The 18,952-nt window shown below is 38.1% G+C and overlaps 1 protein-coding gene across 4 annotated transcripts in view; it reads right to left on the bottom strand.

Annotated features, from left to right (window-relative positions):
• The window catches only part of LOC103235708 (UDP-glucuronosyltransferase 2B9), a 37,996-nt gene that overhangs the window by 11,617 nt on the left and 7,427 nt on the right, over nucleotides 1-18,952 (bottom strand). For all 4 annotated transcript variants that reach the window (XM_073017320.1, XM_073017318.1, XM_073017321.1 and 1 more), the window contains 4 exons: nucleotides 18,115-18,263; nucleotides 12,792-12,923; nucleotides 2,721-2,808; nucleotides 1,668-1,887 (listed from right to left, as the gene is read on the bottom strand). In XM_073017320.1, coding sequence (XP_072873421.1) covers nucleotides 1,668-1,887; nucleotides 2,721-2,808; nucleotides 12,792-12,923; nucleotides 18,115-18,263 — 589 coding nt within the window. The remainder of the gene's footprint in view (nucleotides 1-1,667; nucleotides 1,888-2,720; nucleotides 2,809-12,791; nucleotides 12,924-18,114; nucleotides 18,264-18,952) is intronic.

Here is an 18,952-nt window from a genome sequence, read left to right as displayed (position 1 = left end):
CTGGTACCAAAACAGAGATATAGACCAATGGAACAGAACAGAGTCTTCAGAAATAATACCACACATCTACAGCCATCTGATCTTTGACAAACCTGAGGGAAACAAGAAATGGGGAAAGGATTCCCTATTGAATAAATGGTGCTGGGAAAATTGGCTAGCCATAAGCAGAAAGCTGAAACTGGATCCTTTCCTTACTCTATATATGAAAATTAATTCAAAATGGATTAGAGACTTAAATGTTAGACCTAATACCATAAAAACCCTAGAAGAAAACCTAGGTAGTACCATTCAGAACATAGGCATGGGCAAGGATTTCATGTCTAAAACACCAAAAGCAACGACAGCAAAAGCCAAAATTGACAAATGGGATCTAATTAAACTAAAGAGTTTCTGCACAGCAAAAGAAACTACCATCAGCGTGAACAGGCAACCTACAGAATGGGAGAAAATTTTTGCAATCTACTCATCAGACAAAGGGCTAATATCCAGAACCTACAAAGAACTCAAACAAATTTACAAGAAAAAAACAAACAATCCCATCTAAAAGTGGGCAAAGGATATGAACAGACATTTCTCAAAAGAAGACATTCATACAGCTAACAGACACATGAAAAAATGCTCATCATCACTGGCCATCAGAGAAATGCAAATCAAAACCACAATGAGATACCATCTCACACCAGTTAGAATGGCAATCATTAAAAAGTCAGGAAACAACGGGTGCTGGAGAGGATGTGGAAAATAGGAATACTTTTACACTGTTGGTGGGATTGTAAACTAGTTCAACCATTATGGAAAACAGTATGGCGATTTCTCAATGTTCTAGAACTAGATGTACAATATGACCCAGCCATCCCATTACTGGGTATATACCCAAAGGATTCTAAATCATGCTGCCATAAAGACACATGCACACGTATGTTTATTGCGGCACTATTCACAATAGCAAAGACTTGGAATCAACCCAAATGTCCATCAGTGACAGATTGGATTAAGAAAATGTGGCACATATACACCATGGAATACTATGCAGCCATACAAAAGGATGAGTTTGTGTCCTTTGTAGGCACATGGATGCAGCTGGAAACCATCATTCTTAGCAAACTATCACAAGAACAGAAAAGCAAACACCGCAGGTTCTCACTCATAGGTGGGAACTGAACAATGAGATCACTTGGACTCGGGAAGGGGAACATCACACACTGGGGCTTATCATGGGGAGGGGGGCGGGGGGAGGGATTGCATTTGGAGTTCTACCTGATATAAATGATGAGTTGATGGGTGCTGACGAGTTGATGGGTGGAGCACACCAACATGGCACAAGTATACATATGTAACAAACCTGCATGTTATACACATGTACCCTAGAACTTACATTATAATAATAGTAATAAAAAAAAAAGAAATGTATTTTTTATATTTTCTATATCATTTTAAAAGTATTTTTGTGTAGAAAATTGTTTCACTAACTGGCTATTCATTAGACATATGGGTTTCAAATACAGTTTTTAAATAACAGATAAAAAATAAAAGCAGATTTCAGTTTGGTTAAATCATTTAAATTCTTTCAGAATTACACTCTTATAAAAAGGATGAAACTCACACTCACTCTTGACAAGAGAAGCTATCTATAAATACCACCTAGTGAAAAATATTGTTCTACTCACAAAGGATCATTAATTACTGTCTTCAGTGCATTCGCCAAGTCTGTACTCGACATTGTGTCGAAGTCCAATCTAACAGCTGCTCCTTTGGTCTTCATGTGAGCAATGTTATCAGGTTGATCGGCAAACAATGGAATGCCCACCATAGGGACCCCATGGTAGATCGCCTCGTAGATGCCATTGGCTCCACCGTGAGTTATAAAAGCTCTGGTTTTTGGATGACCTAGGATTGCATGAATTTTAGAAAAATTATTCATAGGAATAAAATCAGATGCACAATGAAAGGCTCTGAAAGTGACAGTGTTTTCTAGATAACACATTGAACTAATCTGCTATTGCTTTTCAGACTTCAGAGGAAAAAACACGTACTTGTGCTGGGTATGTAAGTGAAGGCTGCATGGTGTGTGTGACTTCAGACTGCAAAAAATACAAGAGTTCCAATTGGACTAATGAAAAAGTGCGATCTAGATTTTTTAAGTGTGTAATAAAGAAGACAGCAAGAGATGGGCATGATGTGAACCGCTGTTTTAAGTGCAGTCACAGAGTGTGATAGGTGGGGTGTGCAAGGCAGCAGGCAGTGGGTTGGTGGTGGTGCTAGGATTGAGGAAGGACAGGTCACACTTCATCATGATGTCATCACTTTATGAATTAGATTAGCAATTTAATCCTTCAGAAAATACAGAATCACTGGTGATAGAAAAGCTAATATTTTGGTGGCATTTGAAATAACCCTGCAGGAGAGGAAACAACAGGTGTAAAGTTGTAGAAATAGGAGACAGAGAGACAGCTCAGGAAGTTATTGAAAAGTTCTATGTGATGTACTAACACCTGAAATAAAGATTCTTGCTGATTCTGACCATAAAGAATGTGAGCGTATATCATAAAATACCAATAATTATAGCGTACTCTTTTTCCCCTAGGACTGGTAAATAAATATAAAGAAGTTACATTTTGCTTTTCCTAAACAAATATTCAAAAAGCTTGTTTCATGATTAACTATTAACACTCTAATGTGCTGTTACTAATATATCCAGTATTTGTTCACTGGAGTCTTACCTAGAAGGTCATTCTGGGGTATCCACTTATAAAGCCGAGTATTGAGGCCTAAGGTATCCGGTTTTTTCCCATCAAATCTCCACAGAACCTGTTACAGTAAAGAAAATATCTTATTCCATGAGTGGAATTCAAAAGTTATATAATGTTAGAACTGTTAAAGGATAGGAACGAGATCAAGGGATGTTAGTAAATCAGAACTACTCAAAGACTGATGTAAATAGAATACTCACATTTAGTTTTCTCAACTTTTATAATTAGTTAGGCACATAAGGATATCATGATTTTCCAAAATAATACCTTAGAAAAAATCAGATTATCAATGAAAAGTTCAAGTATTGGGGGGCGGAGCAAGATGGCCGAATAGGAACAACTCCAGTCTCCAACTCCCAGCGCGAGCGACACAGAAGACCGGCGATTTCTGCATTTTCAACTGAGGTACTGGGTTCATCTCACTGGGGAGTGCCAGACGATCGGTGCTGGTCAGCTGCTGCAGCCCGACCAGCGAGAGCTGAAGCAGGGTGAGGCATTGCCTCACCTGGAAAGCGCAAGGGGGAAGGGAATCCCTTTTCCTAGCCAGGGGAACTGAGACACACAACACCTGGAAAATCGGGTAACTCCCACCCCAATACTGCGCTTTAAGCAGACAGGCACACCAGGAGATCATATCCCACACCTGGCCGGGAGTGTCCCACACCCACGGAGCCTCCCTCATTGCTAGCACAGCAGTCTGTGATCTACTGGCAAGGCAGCAGCGAGGCTGGGGGAGGGGCGCCCGCCATTGCTGAGGCTTAAGTAGGTAAACAAAGCTGCTGGGAAGCTCGAACTGGGTGGAGCTCACAGCAGCTCAAGGAAACCTGCCTGTCTCTGTTGACTCCACCTCTGGGGACAGGGCACAGTAAATAATAACAAACACAGCAGCTCTGCAGACGCAAATGACTCTGTCTGACAGCTTTGAAGAGAGCAGTGGATCTCCCAACATGGAGGTTGAGATCTGAGAAGGGACAGACTCCCTGCTCAAGTGGGTCCCTGACCCCTGAGTAGCCTAACTGGGAGACATCCCCCACTAGGGGCAGTCTGACACCCCACACCTCACAGGGTGGAGTACACCCCTGAGAGGAAGATTCCAAAGCAAGAATCAGACAGGTACACTCGCTGTTCAGAAATATTCTATCTTCTGCAGCCTCTGCTGCTGATACCCAGGCAAACAGGGTCTGGAGTGGACCTCAAGCAATCTCCTACAGCTACAACCTACAGCTGAGGATCCTGACTGTTAGAAGGAAAGCTATCAAACAGGAAGGACACCTACACCAAAACCCCATCAGTACATCACCATCATCAAAGACCAGAGGCAGATAAAACCACAAAGATGGGGAAAAAGCAGGGCAGAAAAGCTGGAAATTCAAAAAATAAGAGCGCATCTCCCCCGGCAAAGGAGCGCAGCTCATCGCCAGCAACGGATCAAAGCTGGACGGAGAATGACTTCGACGAGATGAGAGAAGAAGGCTTCAGTTCATCAAATTTCTCAGAGCTAAAGGAGGAATTACGTACCCAGCGCAAAGAAACTAAAAATCTTGAAAAAAAAGTGGAAGAATTGATGGCTAGAGTAATTAATGCAGAGAAGCTCACAAACGAAATGAAAGAGACGAAAACCATGGCACGAGAAATACGTGACAAATGCACAAGCTTCAGTAACCGACTCGATCAACTGGAAGAAAGAATGTCAGCGATGGAGGATCAAATGAATGAAATGAAGCGAGAAGAGAAACCAAAAGAAAAAAGAAGAAAAAGAAATGAACAAAGCCTGCAAGAAGTATGGGATTATGTAAAAAGACCAAATCTACGTCTGATTGGGGTGCCTGAAAGTGAGGGGGAAAATGGAACCAAGTTGGAAAACACTCTTCAGGATATCATCCAGGAGAACTTCCCCAACCTAGTAGGGCAGGCCGACTTTCAAATCCAGGAAATACAGAGAACGCCACAAAGATACTCCTCGAGAAGAGCAACTCCAAGACACATAATTGCCAGATTCACCAAAGTTGAAATGAAGGAAAAAATCTTAAGGGCAGCCAGAGAGAAAGGTCGGGTTACCCACAAAGGGAAGCCCATCAGACTAACAGCAGATCTCTCGGCAGAAACTCTTCAAGCCAGAAGAGAGTGGGGGCCAATATTCAACATTCTTAAAGAAAAGAATTTTAAACCCAGAATTTTATATCCAGCCAAACTAAGTTTCATAAGTGAAGGAGAAATAAAATCCTTTACAGATAAGCAAATGCTTAGAGATTTTGTCACCACTAGGCCTGCCTTACAAGAGACCCTGAAGGAAGCACTAAACATGGAAAGGAACAACCGGTACCAGCCATTGCAAAAACATGCCAAAATGTAAAGACCATCAAGGCTAGGAAGAAACTGCATCAACTAACGAGCAAAATAACCAGTTAATATCATCATGGCAGGATCAAGTTCACACATAACAATCTTAACCTTAAATGTAAATGGACTAAATGCACCAATTAAAAGACACAGACTGGCAAACTGGATAAAGAGTCAAGACCCATCAGTCTGCTGTATTCAGGAGACCCATCTCACACGCAGAGACATACATAGGCTCAAAATAAAGGGATGGAGGAAGATTTACCAAGCAAATGGAGAACATAAAAAAGCGGGGGTTGCAATCCTAGTCTCTGATAAAACAGACTTTAAACCATCAAAGATCAAAAGAGACAAAGAAGGCCATTACATAATGGTAAAGGGATCAATTCAACAGGAAGAGCTAACTATCCTAAATATATATGCACCCAATACAGGAGCACCCAGATTCATAAAGCAAGTCCTTAGAGACTTACAAAGAGACTTAGACTCCCATACAATAATAATGAGAGACTTCAACACTCCACTGTCAACATTAGACAGATCAACGAGACAGAAAGTTAACAAGGATATCCAGGAATTGAACTCATCTCTGCAGCAAGCAGACCTAATAGACATCTATAGAACTCTCCACCCCAAATCAACAGAATATACATTCTTCTCAGCACCACATCGTACTTACTCCAAAATTGACCACGTAATTGGAAGTAAAGCACTCCTCAGCAAATGTACAAGAACAGAAATTATAACAAACTGTCTCTCAGACCACAGTGCAATCAAATTAGAACTCAGGACTAAGAAACTCAATCAAAACCGCTCAACTACATGGAAACTGAACAACCTGCTCCTGAATGACTACTGGGTACATAACGAAATGAAGGCAGAAATAAAGATGTTCTTTGAAACCAATGAGAACAAAGATACAACATACCAGAATCTCTGGGACACATTTAAAGCAGTGTGTAGAGGGAAATTTATAGCACTAAATGCCCACAAGAGAAAGCAGGAAAGATCTAAAATTGACACTCTAACATCGCAATTAAAAGAACTAGAGAAGCAAGAGCAAACACATTCGAAAGCTAGCAGAAGGCAAGAAATAACTAAGATCAGAGCAGAACTGAAGGAGATAGAGACACAAAAAACCCTCCAAAAAATCAATGAATCCAGGAGTTGGTTTTTTGAAAAGATCAAGAAAATTGACAGACCACTAGCAAGACTAATAAAGAAGAAAAGAGAGAAGAATCAAATCGATGCAATTAAAAATGATAAAGGGGATATCACCACCGACCCCACAGAAATACAAACTACCATCAGAGAATACTATAAACACCTCTACGCAAATAAACTGGAAAATCTAGAAGAAATGGATAATTTCCTGGACACTTACTCTCTTCCAAGACTAAACCAGGAAGAAGTTGAATCCCTGAATAGACCAATAGTAGGCTCTGAAATTGAGGCAATAATTAATAGCCTACCAACCAAAAAAAGTCCAGGACCAGATGGATTCACAGCTGAATTCTACCAGAGGTACAAGGAGGAGCTGGTACCATTCCTTCTGAAACTATTCCAATCAATAGAAAAAGAGGGAATCCTCCCTAACTCATTTTATGAGGCCAACATCATCCTGATACCAAAGCCTGGCAGAGACACAACAAAAAAAGAGAATTTTAGACCAATATCCCTGATGAACATCGATGCAAAAATCCTCAATAAAATACTGGCAAACCGGATTCAGCAGCACAACAAAAAGCTTATCCACCATGATCAAGTGGGCTTCATCCCTGGGATGCAAGGCTGGTTCAACATTCGCAAATCAATAAACATAATCCAGCATATAAACAGAACCAAAGACAAGAACCACATCATTATCTCAATAGATGCAGAAAAGGCTTTTGACAAAATTCAACAGCCCTTCATGCTAAAAACGCTCAATAAATTCTGTATTGATGGAACGTACCTCAAAATAATAAGAGCTATTTATGACAAACCCACAGCCAATATCATACTGAATGGGCAAAAACTGGAAAAATTCCCTTTGAAAACTGGCACAAGACAGGGATGCCCTCTCTCACCACTCCTATTCAACATAGTGTTGGAAGTTCTGGCTAGGGCAATCAGGCAAGAGAAAGAAATCAAGGGTATTCAGTTAGGAAAAGAAGAAGTCAAATTGTCCCTGTTTGCAGACGACATGATTGTATATTTAGAAAACCCCATTGTCTCAGCCCAAAATCTCCTTAAGCTGATCAGCAACTTCAGCAAAGTCTCAGGATACAAAATTAATGTGCAAAAATCACAAGCATTCTTATACACCAGTGACAGTCAAACAGAGAGCCAAATCAGGAATGAACTTCCATTCACAATTGCTTCAAAGAGAATAAAATACCTAGGTATCCAACTTACAAGGGATGTAAAGGACCTCTTCAAGGAGAACTACAAACCACTGCTCAGTGAAATAAAAGAGGACACAAACAAATGGAAGAACATACCATGCTCATGGATAGGAAGAATCAATATCGTGAAAATGGCCATACTGCCCAAGGTAATTTATAGATTCAATGCCATCCCCATCAAGCTACCAATGAGCTTCTTCACAGAATTGGAAAAAACAGCTTTAAAGTTCATATGGAACCAAAAAAGAGCCCGCATTGCCAAGACAATCCTAAGTCAAAAGAACAAAGCTGGAGGCATCACGCTACCTGACTTCAAACTATACTACAAGGCTACAGTAACCAAAACAGCATGGTACTGGTACCAAAACAGAGATATAGACCAATGGAACAGAACAGAGTCCTCAGAAATAATACCACACATCTACAGCCATCTGATCTTTGACAAACCTGAGAGAAGCAAGAAATGGGGAAAGGATTCCCTATTTAATAAATGGTGCTGGGAAAACTGGCTAGCCATAAGTAGAAAGCTGAAACTGGATCCTTTCCTTACTCCTTATACGAAAATTAATTCAAGATGGATTAGAGACTTAAATGTTAGACCTAATACCATAAAAATCCTAGAGGAAAACCTAGGTAGTACCCTTCAGGACATAGGCATGGGCAAAGACTTCATGTCTAAAACACCAAAAGCAACGGCAGCAAAAGCCAAAATTGACAAATGGGATCTCATCAAACTAAAGAGCTTCTGCACAGCAAAAGAAACTACCATCAGAGTGAGCAGGCAACCTACAGAATGGGAGAAAATTTTTACAATCTACTCATCTGACAAAGGGCTAATATCCAGAACCTACAAAGAACTCAAACAAATTTACAAGAAAAAAACAAACAACCCCATCCAAAAGTGGGCAAAGGATATGAACAGACATTTCTCAAAAGAAGACATTCATACAGCCAACAGACACATGAAAAAATGCTCATCATCACTGGCCATCAGAGAAATGCAAATCAAAACCACAATGAGATACCATCTCACACCAGTTAGAATGGCGATCATTAAAAAGTCAGGAAACAACAGGTGCTGGAGAGGATGTGGAGAAATAGGAACACTTTTACACTGTTGCTGGGAGTGTAAACTAGTTCAACCATTATGGAAAACAGTATGGCGATTCCTCAAGGATCTAGAACTAGATGTACCATATGACCCAGCCATCCCATTACTGGGTATATACCCAAAGGATTATAAATTATGCTGCTATAAGGACACATGCACATGTATGTTTATTGCAGCACTATTCACAATAGCAAAGACTTGGAATCAACCCAAATGTCCATCAGTGACAGATTGGATTAAGAAAATGTGGCACATATACACCATGGAATACTATGCAGCCATAAAAAAGGATGAGTTTGTGTCCTTTGTAGGGACATGGATGCAGCTGGAAACCATCATTCTTAGCAAACTATCACAAGAACAGAAAACCAAACACCGCATGTTCTCACTCGTAGGTGGGAACTGAACAATGAGATCACTTGGACTCGGGAAGGGGAACATCACACACCGGGGCCTATCATGGGGAGGGGGGAGGGGGGAGGGATTGCATTGGGAGTTATACCTGATGTAAATGACGAGTTGATGGGTGCAGCACACCAACATGGCACAAGTATACATATGTAGCAAACCTGCACGTTGTGCACATGTACCCTACAACTTGAAGTTTAATAATAATAAATAAATAAATAAATAAATAAATAAAAAGTTCAAGTATTTAAAAATTGTTACACTTTTTCGAAGAAATCTACGTGCGGCCAGTCATCATATATAAAAAAAAAAAAAAAAAAAAAAAAAAGGCTTAACATCACAGATCATTAGAGAAATCCGAATCAAAACCATGATGAGACAGCATCTCACACCAGTCAGAATATCATGCTGTGGGCGAGGTTGTACAGAAAAGGCTTGCTTATACTCTGTTGGTTGGAATGTAAGTTAGTTCATCCATTGTGGAAGACAGTGGCGATTCCTCAAAAACCTAGAGGGGAAAATACCATGAAATCCAGCAACCCCATTACTGGGTATGTAATGAAAAGACCGTAAATTGTTCTTTTATAATGATCCTTGCACAGGTATATTAATTGTAGTACTATTTACAATAGTAAGGACATGGAATCACCCTAAATGCCCATCGATTATGGGTTGAATAAAGAAAATATGGTACATATACACTACTGAATATTATGCAGCCATAACAAAAGAACAAAATTATGTATTTTGCAGGGATATAGAAGGAGCTGGAGGCCATTATGCTTAGCAAACTAGCAATGAGATGGAAATAAAAATATGGCATATCCTCACTTATAAGTGGAAGGTGAAAGATGACAACATGTGGACACATAGAAAGGAACAACGTACACTGCTGTGTATTGGAGGCTGGAGGGTGGGAGGGGAACGAGGATCAGGAAAAATTATTAACTGATGTTAGCCTGAATATCTGGGTGACGAAATGGTCAGTACAATAAACCCCATGACGCAAGTTTACCTATGTAAAAAAATTGTACACGTACCCTTGAACTTAAAATAAAAGCTAAAAATAAAAGTTAAATTAATTTTTAAAAATAAAAATATTCTAAAAAAGTATAAAAATTTTAACTATTCATTATAATTCTAGTGTAAAAAACTAACAATTTCATAATGACCTGTGTGCTTCTTTTCTTTTTTGTATTTTATATTAGTTTTCATCTTCCAAATTTAATTTGAATGTATTCATTTCTTTTTGAGTAATTTGACAAGTAGTTCACACGTACCTGCTTGTGTGTAGGTTATAATGTTAGAGCCCGTTGTCCCTTGATTGACAAAATAGCAAGACCATAAATAAGCTACTTATAAGAAAGAGATTAATGCTGCAAGGGTAGTGTGTATAACTTCATTGGAATTATAAATTATCAAGCACTACTTCCAAAATAAATTTCAAGGGACCATTTTTGACACAAATTCAGAGTACTATCAGTATTTCTAACTTTGGATACTTTCTGGCATAGAAATGAGGAACCTGTTGGTATCATGAATAAAAATACAGCTGTTGCATAAACTCAAAATTGTATTTTGCTGAATTTGATCAACTGATTATTACCACCAAGACAACGTGCTACAAAGCTTTGACAACAGTGATTAATATGTTCTGCTATAGCCAAGACATTTTATGTTTAAGTTACTAATTTTGAAACTGTGTGGGTACTTGGACAAGTTGTCTGTCAGCCTAGGCTGTTCTTTCTCTGAATAGTACCCTGAACATTACTCAGATACACCTCTTCAAAAATGTACAGGAAGTACAAGAGGTTGGATTACACGGCAAGCCTAAACTGCATGATGTATGTGAGACTTTTTGAAATACCTGCTATTGTTATTGTACTAGTGAAGTTACCTATTCAAATGTAACTTTTTCTGATAACACCAGTAGTGTGTACAGTGTCCTCAGGAATTCTTAAACGAAAGGGTCAAAGGACAGGGAGAGAATTTGGTGGTATCTCTTACCTGACCCCAATATCATGGTAATACCAAAACTTCACCTACATTTCTTGAATAAATTTATTCCTGATTATGCTATTAATGCCAAATTTATTATCAATGAACAATACCCTCTGTATTATTTTAGCATTGTTCGTGTATATTTTTGATTTTGAACTAATATCTGAGATAATTAGTGCTTACTCAACAGCTAAATTTTTAGTCACAATGTTTCTTTTTTAATTTTTCATATCCATAAAGTTTATTTTAAAAATGTATAAAAGTAACTATATGGGAATATTTATTAATATACTTAAAAAGTTTGTTCCATAAGTTGAAGTAAAATACATTAGCAATATCTTCCAAACTCCATCTTTACAAAAATAATACTTCTAGATCCTGAAGTGTACTACAGTGGAGTCCATAGTTTACAATTTTTTTTTTTTTTTTTTTTTTTTTTTTGAGATGGAGTCTCACCCTGTTGACCAGGCTGGAGTGCAATGGTGCAATCTTGGCTCACTGCGACCTCTGCCTCCTGGCTTCAGGTGATTCTCCTGCCCTAACCTCCCAAGTAGCTGCGATCACAGGTGCATACCAACATGCCTGGGTAATTTTTTGTATCTTTAGAAGAGATGGGGTTACACCATGTTGGCCAAATTGGTCTCGAACTCCTGACTTCGTGATCCGCCCACCTTGGTCTCCCAAAGTGCTGGGATTACTGGCGTGAGCTACTATGTCTGGCCTATAGATTACACTTTTAATCACAGGATTGGAATTCATTTTCCTTACTCCCCTACTCCCCACATGTGGCAGTTATTATTCCTAAATTAACGACATTCAATCGTGTTATACTACCACAGATCTTTAAATAAAGTATATACCGCATAATTACTAACAGAGGCAATCTTCTCCACTTGTTGTCAAGTATTTTATATAAGCATCTGACTTAAAGTGCAAATAGAAATATTACATTCCATAACTGTAAACATTCACCAAGAGCTTCCAGAGTACGATAAGTAACAGAGATGGCCCAAGAATCAGTCAAGTGTTCTTCACTCATTGGATACGGCTGAGATTAGGAAAACTGTTCTGAAGAAAATGATCATAAGTCTTACTTGTATTTCTACAAGGAAACAGTTCTGGATACACATGTTTTTATGAAAACACCTGAAAGTCATTCTAAGACTATATTAAGCACCATTTTCACTTACCTGAAATATATTGAGTTAAATTCAGCAGTATGTATGAGTGTTAATATCAGAAATTAAAAATAACTCTGGGTCTCAAGTTGCCTTTGGTGGATACATATGGAGTAGTGAGTTTCCACTGATGCTAATAGAAACCACTCATGCATACCAAGGGTAGGAACTCCCCCAGGGCCACATGCAACCTCTAAGTCTGAGGCACAACTATGACTTCTGTTGGTGGATGCTATACAAGCACATTTAAGGCTATATTCGGCTATAAAGAGTTCAATCTACTCTTTAATATTCTTTCCATGTAGATCACATACACAATTCAAAATTTTATGGGACAGGAGGTGAAAAGTCTCCAAACACTTTTTAAATACCTTTCTCCATACAATTTATTGTCCACATATTTACATAGGGGAATGTTCATACTTAAAAACATTTTTTTTTTTAAATGCAACCACAATTTTCAAACTTATCACTGTTTCTCCAGGAATATCCTTGTTCTAATTTTTCAACTTTTGGCCAACTTCACATTTGTCAGAAGTTTCTATAATTGGATTACTTACAAACTTTAACAGCCTCTTTCAGTAGTTTTCCACACCAGTAAGACACTTCATCTTACCTTTTGTGGGATCTGGGCAAGGGCTGATGCAATTACGTTGGCCCTTTCTTCTTTCATGTTAGTGACCATTGACCCCAGAGAAAACACCACAACACCATTTTCTCCAGAGCTCTGTACAAACTCTTCCATTTCCTGTGAAAAAAGAATTTGTTTCATCACAAAAGAGTAACAGCATAGCAGGCACTACTGAAAGAATTGGCACAAATTACTAAAGAGAGAAAATCAGGTATTTTGAGTAATCATTGGAGTAAATAATATTTTCTAACTGACTCAATCACTCAGGTTTTTTGCAATTAGATACAAAATGTGAGATAGGTGGACGCTGCTAAGGATATTTGTGTAACTGTGTGTATGTGTGTGTATTTGTGTGCATGTGTGTAAGGGAGAAAAGAAGTGGAGCTATTACATTGTAGTCAGGGAGATAATGTTAAAAATATTACACACAGACTCTTCTCTTATATTACTAAAATTAGTAATATAGGTTCTTGGAAAGTGGCACCACTCAGCTTTAATTCTATATTGTTGTTCTACTAAATCACTTGTGTTGATTTCAGGTAGGTTGTCTGTAGGATTCTTTTATTAGGAAGCCATTAGTGTTTACTTTCCTCACTATGAGCTCTGAGGATAAGCTGCTCACTGTTGGGATAACTTTATGTCTACATTTATGTTTCTCTACAGTGCTTTATACTTCACTTAAAGTTTGTCAGAGTTTTCTGGTAGTTTTTGAAAAACTAAGCAAAAATAAAAGCTGATGGTTAAGAACCACTGACATTCTGGAGTTTGGTATTGTAATTTGGAATTTCTGTGAATAAGTCCAGGAGTCTTATTTATAATACAGAATTGTGCACTATACAGTTACATAGTTGAATGACCATATTTTCAGATTATTGTTTAGGTGGAGCACCTATTGACCTGAAATCACACTGTTAAACTAATGTGCTATTTATTACTGCACGTGAGGAACTCTCATCATCACTTTGTTGTGTCTCAGAGGCAGCACTTGCATCAGAATAGAAGAGGCCACCAGACCTTTTTGCAGGGGAGATCTTGTCTCTCTTTTGAGTAGCTCACTCACACCACATTACACTCCTGGTGAAGATGTGCTTGGCTGCAATCGATTGTGAATTATTCTGACTTACGTTCTCCAATGAATGCCAATATTTAAACTTAAATACTTTCAGATTTAATCATTGTGGTAAAACTTTTCCTTATGGTTCTTAATAAAACAAAGAAAAAAAGTCCAAATGTTAACTGTGTAGACCACATATAACAGAGTGTTTTTTAAAATATGATTTTTAATCTTAACATAAGAGTCATTGTACTGCTCTTCCAGGTAATACTTGGGGCATCTAGGTATTGTGTGTGACTGCAGTTGACTGTAGCCATATTTACTGTAACTGGTGTTCAGTGTTTCACCTCACTAGCTTGATGCCGAGAGCCCTGGTTTATCCATGCAATGTTGAAGGAACCTAACCTCTGTTTACAGATTCATCACTGATATGGACTGGTTCTTTCTTCTTCTGTGATAACATCATAAAAATAATATAAAATTAATGTAAGAAATTTTATAAAAGCATGAAAAATTTTTTTAAATAAAATTTTCCTAAAATTTTTATGTTGTGGTATTAGTTATGTAAAATATGTTTTTTCATCATGGCTTTTGTCCTATTTATATAGCTCAATGTACACATGTGACACTTATTTAGAAAATGTTAATCTTATTGTGTATGCATTTTCCTCCTGCAAAAACTTGTCATCTTGTTACGTTTATCATTTTCTAACTCCCTTTGTTTGTATTACAGCTGACAGTGTAATTGAATATTTCATTGATAAAATTATTGTAATGCTATTGTATGCACATAGTGTAAGTTTTTAATCATTCCTTCATTTAAGATGTTGGACGACTTCCAATGCTAATTTCATGCATATTTTCCATAATGTCGAATAGATGTACCTTAATTAATTTTTTTCTCTGTATGATTTCACATGAATATAGTATAAAACTTATGGCAATATTCATTTTTAAACACCTGATACATTTTGTCGTGTCTTATCCTCTTATATAGAAATTGTCTGAGAATCTAATATTTAATTGAAATGAAAGCAACCTGGGTTAGCAATTATTTTACATAATAAACAAAGAACTGGTTTCACAACCACTGACTTGCATTCAAATCTTTCTGCAAATTAGTAACAACAGCTAATAGTAGTAATTATCACTATTGTACTACTAGTCATCCTTTTTCTTGTCCTTCTACAAATCCTACTCTCTTCCCCTTCCTACTGACACTATCGCTTTCCCTTAGTGTGAGTGGGGACATCTTTCAAGAGTAGGGCAGGGTGGCATAGATTTTTCATTAGTCTTACCCCAGCTTTTGTCTCTTGAGAAAGTTATCATATAAAGCCCATGCAATTTGCATTCAATATAGATATTGAGTTTTAACAATGGAATAAAATCTCAGTTTTATGTGGACAAAAATTATCTTTTAAGAAATTACTTAATAATGTAATAAAGAATGCTTGCTTTGTATACAGGTTTTAAAAGTGTGATATTAATTTAAAATATATGAGTTTATTGTGTTCTTTCATAAAGAATATAATCTTATATGCCGACAGATTTTTTTTGGTATTGAAACTAAGAACACTATTCAGATACAATTGGTATAAATTATTTGGTCTTTATTATACATGCATTGTTCATTATCTCTGTGCTTCTCTGTCAGGCAGCTATGATGTTAAGACAAGTTGACACAGGGAGCTTTAATGAGTTACTTGTCATATGACAAAAATCATCTGCTTTCATAGAGTATGTTTATGGTGTAATACATAAACCCCTGGGGTCTCAATGAAGAATGATTTAAATGCTTTAGTAAGATCAAGTGAAACTGAGTTTGTCTGCAAATGTTATAGGAACACATTTATTTTGTTGAGGAAGTGTTTTAAGCTGTGATACTGGTGAAGATCCTTATTACCTATGAGAGAATTTTAGAATTTTAACTAGCTCATTGCTGTGGGAAGTCAGGGACCCAGAGCGAGGGACCAGCTGAAGCTGTGGCAGAAGAACATAAATTGTGACGATTTCACGGACATTTTTTAGTTCCCCAAAGTAATACTTTTATAATTTCTTACACCTGTCTTTACTGTAATCTCTGAACATAAACTGTGAAGATTTCATGGACACTTATCACTTCCCCAGTGAATATCCTTGTGATTTCCTATGCCTGTCTTTACTTTCATCTCTTAATCCCATCATCTTCTTTGTAAGATGAGGAGGATGAATGTCACCTCAGGACCCTGTGATTGTGTCAACTGCACAAATTGTTTGTAGAGCCTGTGTGTTTGAATGGTATGAAATCTGGGCATCTTAAAAAAAGAACAGGATAACAGCGATGTTCAGGGAACAAGAGAGGTAACTTTGAACTGGCCACCAGTGAGCCGGATGGAACAAAGCTATATTTCTCCTCTTTCATAAGCAAATAGGAGAAATATCACTGAATTCTTTTTCTGAGCAAGGGACATCCCTGAGAAAAGAATGCGCCCTGAAGGTAGGCCTATAGACAGCCCCTTTTTAAGGCATTCGGTCTTTTATGGTCGAAGCCTAAGGGATGAAAGAAGCCTCGGTCTCCTATAGTGCTCCCAGGCTTATTAGGTGGAGGAAAATTCCCACCTAGTAAACTGTGGTCAGACAGGTTATCTGCTCTCAAACTCTGTTTCCTGATAAGATGTTATCAATGACAATGCCCAAAACTTCATTAGCAATTTTAATTTTACCTCATTCGTGGTCCTGTGATCTCGCTCTGCCTCCATTTGCTTTGTGATATTTTATTACCTTGTGAAGTATGTGATCTCTGTGACCCACATCCTATCCGTGCACTCCCTCCCCTTTTGAAAATCGCTAATAAAAACTTGTTGGTTTTACGTCCCCGGGAACATCACGGATCCTGCCGACATGTGATGTCTCCCCCGGACACCCAGCTTTAAATTTCTCTCTCTTGTGCTCTTTCTCTTTATTTCTCAACCCAGCCGAGACACTTAGGAAATAGAAAAGAACCCACGTGAAACATCAGGAGCGGGTTCTCCCGATAGCTCATTTTACTGTCAAAACTGATAAACTGATAAGTCTACTTTTAGTCAAGTCCACATGGTGTCTGTCAACTATGACTTTGCAAGATCATATAATTCCGATGTACTGAAAAATCTGGCTGTATTAAACGAAGAATGATATCGCAAGTGACCTGCACATGTTAAGTAATTAGCACTATTAGTAATAATAGCAAAGTAACAATAATTGCAAAATAAATACTATCTCTGAGTAACTGATTACAGGTCAGAGACATTTCAAGTGTTTTTCTGTGTTAATATTTTTCCACACAACACAACATAAAGTTGTCACTATTTTTTAAATGTAGGTATCATTATTTCTATCAACATACTCGTCCACTTTTCCATCATCTGTTACCTGAATCCATGCAAAATTTCCTGAATGGCTGGCTCTTTATTCTGACCCTCCTGCAATTTAATCATTGAATATCTTGAAAGCTCTTCTTAAAGAAGAGAATCTTTTCATATAGCTTTCTTTCTTAACTCTTTTTCACAGTTTTTCAATGTGCTTAAAAAATATTTCAACTCCTAATATGTATCTGGCTCTAATTTGCCTCTCAGCATCATCTGATTCTTAGTCTCTCCCTACAAATAAAACCTGAGGACTTGAGAACTATCCTGATGACTTTACCTGCTTTCCTTCTTTTGTGTATCTCTCCCCATCATTCTTTTACTTATTCCTGTGTATTGTTCAGCTCTCATCTTAGTAATCAGTGACTCCAGGATACTTTCTATTATCTCCACTGATGCTTTCTTGTCATTGGGTTTTTCCTTGAGATAATAGTTTTTATATAATTTTTATTACTTGCACATATTCTATCTTTTCAAGTAGAATGTAAGGTATGTGGGGACAGAAACTAAGTCCATTTTTTTCACTGAAAATTGTGCACTTACCTGTGTTTTGTACTAATCCCTTTGTAAATATTATTTGAATGAATGATCAATACCTTCTTAGGTGTTAAATAATGAAGACTTTAATTCAACCAACTCTATTTTTGAAGTCTTCTTAGTATTCCTCTCTATTAGTAGTACTCATAAAACTCACATACGTGTGATGGTATCACTATGTACATGAGTTCTAATTAGTATCTACTTTACCCCACCCACTTCCCATCTTTCTTTCAGTATAAGTCAAACACTCTGAATGAAGACCGTAGAATCATTTCTACTGAAAATTCAAAGCCAACAACAACAACAAAAAAACCAATGACAGTATGTTTACCTTAGGTAGGGGTTTGGCAGGTTTGCAGTGGAGTCCTCCAACAAAATCAACATTTGGTAAGAGTGGATGTGGAAACTGAAAATTCCAGGAGTTTCGAATAAGCCATATGTCAGCTTTCCCCATTGTCTCAGATAATGTAGTGGGTCTTCCTGACAAGAATAAAAAAAAGAAAAGGTGGAAGACACAAGATAATTACATTAGGTAATTTTCTGAAAGGGGTTAGAATAATGAAGGCAAAAATATAGGCAAAGTGTCTGTGCTTTGAAAAATATATACATATGTTCATTTATAGACATAATTTAATTTTATGTATTTTTTATTTTGCCCATGAATATTTATAAGAAAGTAGTAGGAGAATTGTGAGGTTAAGCTACATATCTAGGGGGCGGAGCAAGATGGCCGAATAGGAACAGCTCCAGTCTCCAACTCCCAGCGCGAGCGACACAGAAGACCGGTGATTTCTGCATTTTCAACTGAGGTACTGGGTTCATCTCACTGGGGAGTGCCAGACGATCGGTGCTGGTCAGCTGCTGCAGCCCGACCAGCGAGAGCTGAAGCAGGGCGAGGCATTGCCTCACCTGGAAAGCGCAAGGGGGAAGGGAATCCCTTTTCCTAGCCAGGGGAACTGAGACACACAACACCTGGAAAATCGGGTAACTCCCACCCCAATACTGCGCTTTAAGCAGACAGGCACACCAGGAGATCATATCCCACACCTGGCCGGGAGTGTCCCACACCCACGGAGCCTCCCTCATTGCTAGCACAGCAGTCTGTGATCTACTGGCAAGGCAGCAGCGAGGCTGGGGGAGGGGCGCCCGCCATTGCTGAGGCTTAAGTA

The sequence above is a fragment of the Chlorocebus sabaeus genome, chromosome 7 (assembly GCF_047675955.1).
Source record: "Chlorocebus sabaeus isolate Y175 chromosome 7, mChlSab1.0.hap1, whole genome shotgun sequence".
Lineage (NCBI taxonomy): Eukaryota > Metazoa > Chordata > Mammalia > Primates > Cercopithecidae > Chlorocebus > Chlorocebus sabaeus.
Note: the sequence above shows the minus strand (reverse complement) of the source record. Positions and strands in the feature narration are given on the sequence as shown.